Below are 5,114 nucleotides of genomic sequence, written 5' to 3'. Positions count from 1 at the left end.
AGAGAGAGAGAGAGAGAGAGGCACGACTCAGAAATTGAGCGCCAGCGTGGCGTGCCCAAGCCGCCGCGCGCGCGGACGTTGGTTGTATACCACCTTTTCCTTCCCCGTGTGCTCCCCCGTTGCCCGCCTGGCCCGCGCTTCTCGGGCTCCGATGGCCCGCCCTTTGCTCGCCTCGCCCCACTTTGTTGCTTCCCTCTCGCACTTCTCCACATCGCGGACCCTCCCGTCTCTCAACCCCTGTCCCCCCCAACTCTGCTCTAAGAACGCGCTCTTGCGCCATGCGCCCGCACAAAGCAAAGCAAAGCAAAGCAAAGCAAAACAACTCACATGATAATCTTGAGTCTCTCCAACGGACTCACGACGGTGCGCGACGTGGCGCCCGCGGCGCCGCCGGCGAGGAAGTAGCTGATGAGAAAGGCGGTGCTGACCAAGCTCTCCTCTTCCTCTTCCTCTTGCTCTTGCTGCTGCTGCTGCTGCTGCTGCTGCTGCTGCTGCTGCTGCTGCTGCTGCTGCTGCTGCTGCTTCTCCTCCGCTGCGCCTGCGCCTGCGCCTGCGGAGCGCAAGAGACCCTCCTGCAGCGTCAGCTGCTGCTCCACCTCGGCCTCGTGCGCCGCAGAGAGCGCGACGCCATGCTGCAGGTCGGAGAGGATGCGCGCCTCGAGCGCCGTGGGCGTGGCGTGGTTGGGGCGCGTCGAGTACGCCAAGGCGCGAGCCGCTAGCTGCGATTGAGGAAGAAAGGCACCGCGGCTTGAGGCGCTGCTGCTGCTGCTGCTGCTGCTCGATGAAGAGGAGCTGCTGCTGCTGCTGCTGGAAGCAAAGTCGTCGTTGCGCAGCGAGAGGGACTCTCGCGCAAAGGGGTTCGAAGCGGCCTCTGCCTCTGCGTCGGCCAGCGCTGATGAGCTGGAGGCAGACGCAGAGCCTGAGGCTGAGGAGGAGGAGGTGGTGAAGGAGGAGAACGGCATGGGCTGGGTGCGCGGCTGGCTATCGATGGCGCGCGGGCGTGGAGTGGAAAAGAAAGAGGCAAGGGTGGGCCCCGCTAGCTGTGTCGTCGAGATGGCGAGCAGAGCCAGTAGTAGAGAGAAAGGCCACGCCGCGCGCGTGCCCGACTTCGGAGATCTACCGGCGCTGCAAGCGGCTGTGCTAGGCGCGAGAGCCGTCTTGAATACTCGAGAGCCAAGGCGTGACGGCGCAGCACGCAAAAGCCTCAGAGCCGCGGTCCCACTTGCACTCGTGCGAGCTTGGAGTCGTTGGAGAGGAAGCTTGCGTTGCGTGTGTGCGTGCGTGTTTTCGAGGGATGTGGTGAATTGGAAGCGAGGCGTGCTGCCTTTGCGGTGCCTCGGAGCAAGACTTCGCATGCGGCAGTCACGCGCGCCGCGCACGGCCGACGCCGCGAGCGGCCGGCTCCGGCTTGGCTCGCGCGCATGTGGAGCCGCACCGCACGCGCGCTCGGAGCGGTGAGCGAGAGGCGGCGCGAAAGCGGGTCCAGCACGCCGCATGCAGGCAGCGCTGCCCGCGTCCTGCGTGTGCTCTTTGTCCTCGCCCAAGGCGCTGCGTCCGCACCCGGCAACACACGTCGCTTGGCCACACTGCATGGCCGTGAGAGCATCGAGATGCGCTTCTCAGCTGCAGATGCAGATTCAGCCCCCCAAGCCCACGCTCGGGGGGCTAGGGAGCGTGCTGCTGCTGTGAGCGGCTGATCTGCGCTGTTGCACCCCTCTCGGCAGCCGGCGCATCTCGCCTTCCGAAGCGGCGCGGCGGAGGCGCGCGCGGCGCGGCGCAGGCGCAAGAAGGCGAGATCCAGCGGCATGCTCCGGTTTACTCCGCGTGCGCGGCGCCAGCGCAGCGCCACTCCAGCGCCAGCGTCAGCGGCAGAGGCCAACTCGGGGGCGCGACTCTTACTCTTGCCGCGCGGCCGCACTTGCTCCACTCTGACTGCGCATGCCGCTCGCGGATCTCGTTCGTGCTCGTCCGCGCGCGGGCCAGCTCATCCTCGCATTCCCGAGTTGCAGCTCAACGATGAGCAGCGAGGCGTGCTCACATCACGCGTGTGGGGCAAGCAATGGGGGAGCAAAGCAGAACTAGAGTCGAGCAAAGGGAGAACGCGTGCGCCGCGCCTTGTGTGCTCGATCCGCAGCCAGACGCAGTCGAGTGTAGAACGCGGGCGCTGTGCGATGCTGCAACGACAAGTCAGAGTCAGGGTCTCAGAGTCGAAGTCAGAGTCAACCGTCGGTGATGCTGGCTGCGAGTAACGTGGACAATGCAGGGCCTCGAGAGCTTTAAGCAGCAGGAAGCCGCGAGACCAAGGACTCGCTGGGCTTGTTTTGTTTTCCCGCTACTCGATCCATCTGCGTAACCTTCGCTCCGTCTCTGGCCTCTCGCCATCTCACACTCGCGGAAGCGGCGCACGCACGCAGCGAAGGATTCAAAGCGCTCTCATTCCCTCTCTCTCTCTTCTCAACGCGGCGACGCGTATTGCGTACCTGTACCACGGCAGGCGCGATTGCCGCTCGTGCACAGAAGAGAAGCGTGTGCGCGAACCTTTGATGCCATAGCACCGCACGAGGGGAGATGGGACGAAAAGAGAATGCGCACGGCGGACACGCCGCTTAAGCCGCCTCGGGAATCTTCTTGCCCTGTTTGTTTTCGATGTGCGGCAGGTGGGAGAATGGGGTCAGTGGAATGGTACGTTTTTTGCAAAGTAGCAGGGCTCTCTCGAGAGAGAGGCGCGGCAAGGGGGTAGATCCCCCCCCTAAGTTTGGCTCCGCTCTCCGCTCCCAACGTATAAGAGAAGCGTGATTGCGAAACAAAGGCACGCCGTCGAACCAGCCTCTCTCCCAGCGAGAGAGCTGCAGCTGGCCCGACCGCCCGCCTGCCCGCCCCAATGCCACAAATCTCAAAACTGAAGCCCTCAGCCTTGGTGTTTTGCGCAAAAGGGAGGGAGGGGGGGGCGAAGACGTATGGTGCCCCCCCCCCCCCCCCTCTCCGTGCACGCTCGCGCTTGCCGAGCAACAAGAGCGAAAACACACACGCTGGGGGGAGCTGGGCCAGTAACACGGCAAACGCGAGTACGGCCCATCGTCTCCCCCTTCTCGTCCCTCTCTCTGGCGACCAACTTCGCTTCCCCACCAGTTCCCCGCCTTCAAACCCAAGTGCCTTTGCCCCTGCTCGTTTGCACCCCCCCCCCCCCCCCCCCCCCCCCCCCCCCCCCCCCCCCCCCCCCCCACACACCCTTTCCCGGCGCTACACCTCAAGCTTTCGAATGCCCCCGCCCTCTCTACACCTTCCTGCCTGCTTGGTTGATCTACACCCCAACCATGCGCTGCCAAAAAGGCCCGCAAAAGGATAACCTCCTGCCTTCCCTGCCAACCCATTTGCCCCATCGTAATCTCGCCTCCAGCCTCCTTCGGGCCGATGCCTCCGCCACTGTTTCCCCTCGGTCTCCACCCAGCCAACTCTTCTCTCCCCCTCCCCGTCTCCTGCGCTTCTCTCCTCCTCTTCCTAGCCAGCCCCTCCTTCCCCAGGCTCGCGCGACTCGCAAGGGCAGCCCAGCAAACGACGGACTGCGCGCCCCAAGGAAAAAGAACCGAAGCCGAGTACGAGCCCGAGAACGAGCCTCCCACAAGCTGGGGAACTACACGGCGTAACTCACGTGCGCCGCATTGTAAAGACCGCCCAGCGTGCCGTACATGCCGACGGTGAAGAGACCCATGAAGAGACCTGTTGTTGTGCATGTGTGTTTTTGCCGATGGTCGCGCGCGTGGAGAAAGAGAAAGAGGAGGCGTGGTGAAAGGCGGGGCGAAGGGCGTCAGCAAAGGAGTGTCGTTTACAACGCGCCCAAAGCTGGCGAATCGAAGAAGGCAGCAAAGCCGATCAACGAAACGTGTGGCATCGTGTGCCTCTCTCTCTCTCTCTCTCTTTCTCTTTCGAGAGAGAGAGCCAAGCTTGGCTCGCACGCACTTGGCAGCACGATGTCGAGCAAAGGCTAAGGCCCGGTACCATGCGCAGCTCGCTGGGAGCATGCGATGCGGAAAATCTACCATCGCGCATCCTAGAAAAGGCCATGCAACCGCAACCGCCCCTTGGACGGCAACAGGGCACGAGATGGTGGCGCGCGAATAATGCCCACACATCGCCGCAAGAGAAGTAGGCCGCATGAGGAAGGGCAGCTTTCAAGGTCCTGAGAGAAGCCCTGGCGCGCAAACTGTGCCTCTGTAACGAGAGCACGCTGCCTTTGCCTCGCTCGTCGGCCCAAGGTCTCAAGCTCGAGGATCGAGAGGCAGCACGCTCTCCTTCTCCTTTTCCTCTCTACCTTTCTCTCACTACCACACATCCCCCCCCCCCCCTTTTCCTTCTCTTGCGCCCCCTCGCAACGCGCGCATGACGCACCCATGTAGAGGCGACTGCGCGGCAGGCGCTGGTACACGGGACGCGCGTCGGCCTGGTAGAGGCGCTGGCGCTGCGCGATGGTGTTGGGACGGTTCACGAGTGCGTCGAGGACCATGGCTGGCTGCTGGCTGGGGGTGGGAGGAGGTGTGAAGGTGGTGTGGTGGGGGGGAAGGAGTGGGCGCAAGCAGCGCGCGGCGTGCGACCAGCCAGCGACGCGCCCGCCCGCCGTCGGGGCCGGGCGGCGACGGCACGTGCCGCATACAACCTGCGCTCGAATCGACTTTCGCCGCACGTTGTATTGACGCCCGCATGCGCGTCCATCTATTTCGGTCCGTGCGCCTCCACCTTGCTTTGCCTCGCCCCCTCATCTCCTCCTCGTCACCCTCCTCGTCACCCTCAGCCTCACCCTCGCCGCCCCCTCACGCTCGCTCTTCGCTCTTCGCCTCACTCTGTGCATCTGCCCTTGCGCACGCCACCTCATCCCCCCTACGCGCGGACAAAGCCATGTCGGCAGCGGCGCATCCCGATGCGCGGCCCACACCCGCACCCGCGCCCACGTCGGCGTATGTCAATCTCTCCAAGCAGGCCAAATACGTCGCCCTGGGCGGCGCTGGCGTCTGTGAGTTCTCGCGAGTCGCGTAGTTGTGTGTTGCCTTTTTTGGGCGCGAGGCGTGCGGTGGCCAGCTAAGGGTATGAAAGTGCTTGGCATGAGATGACCGGGGGGGGGG

At 64.3% G+C, this 5,114-nt stretch overlaps 3 protein-coding genes across 3 annotated transcripts in view; 1 reads left to right on the top strand and 2 right to left on the bottom strand.

Annotated features, from left to right (window-relative positions):
- Nucleotides 1-1,302, bottom strand: part of FA09DRAFT_306776 (mitochondrial carrier) — a 4,325-nt gene extending 3,023 nt beyond the window's left edge. The window contains exon 1 of the mRNA XM_025740542.1: nucleotides 328-1,302. Coding sequence (XP_025599478.1) covers nucleotides 328-962 — 635 coding nt within the window. The 5' untranslated portion in view covers nucleotides 963-1,302. The remainder of the gene's footprint in view (nucleotides 1-327) is intronic.
- A 1,923-nt stretch (nucleotides 1,303-3,225) lies between these two features.
- On the bottom strand, nucleotides 3,226-4,525 carry FA09DRAFT_306773 (hypothetical protein). The gene is made up of 2 exons (XM_025740541.1): nucleotides 4,387-4,525; nucleotides 3,226-3,717 (listed from the first exon to the last, which is right to left on the bottom strand). The coding sequence occupies exons 1-2, from the start codon at nucleotides 4,499-4,501 to the stop codon at nucleotides 3,632-3,634; spliced, it is 201 nt and encodes a 66-aa protein (XP_025599477.1). The 5' UTR covers nucleotides 4,502-4,525; the 3' UTR covers nucleotides 3,226-3,631.
- Nucleotides 4,526-4,745: 220 nt separating this feature from the next.
- The window catches only part of FA09DRAFT_329127 (hypothetical protein), a gene marked incomplete at its 3' end in the record, with an annotated part of 2,305 nt that continues 1,936 nt past the window's right edge, over nucleotides 4,746-5,114 (top strand). The window contains exon 1 of the mRNA XM_025742043.1: nucleotides 4,746-5,006. Within this exon, the coding sequence (XP_025599476.1) occupies nucleotides 4,891-5,006 (116 nt within the window). The remainder of the gene's footprint in view (nucleotides 5,007-5,114) is intronic.

Source organism: Tilletiopsis washingtonensis (assembly GCF_003144115.1).
Source record: "Tilletiopsis washingtonensis strain MCA 4186 unplaced genomic scaffold FA09scaffold_7, whole genome shotgun sequence".
NCBI classification, from domain to species: Eukaryota; Fungi; Basidiomycota; class Exobasidiomycetes; order Entylomatales; genus Tilletiopsis; species Tilletiopsis washingtonensis.
This window is presented reverse-complemented; position numbering and strand designations above follow the sequence as displayed.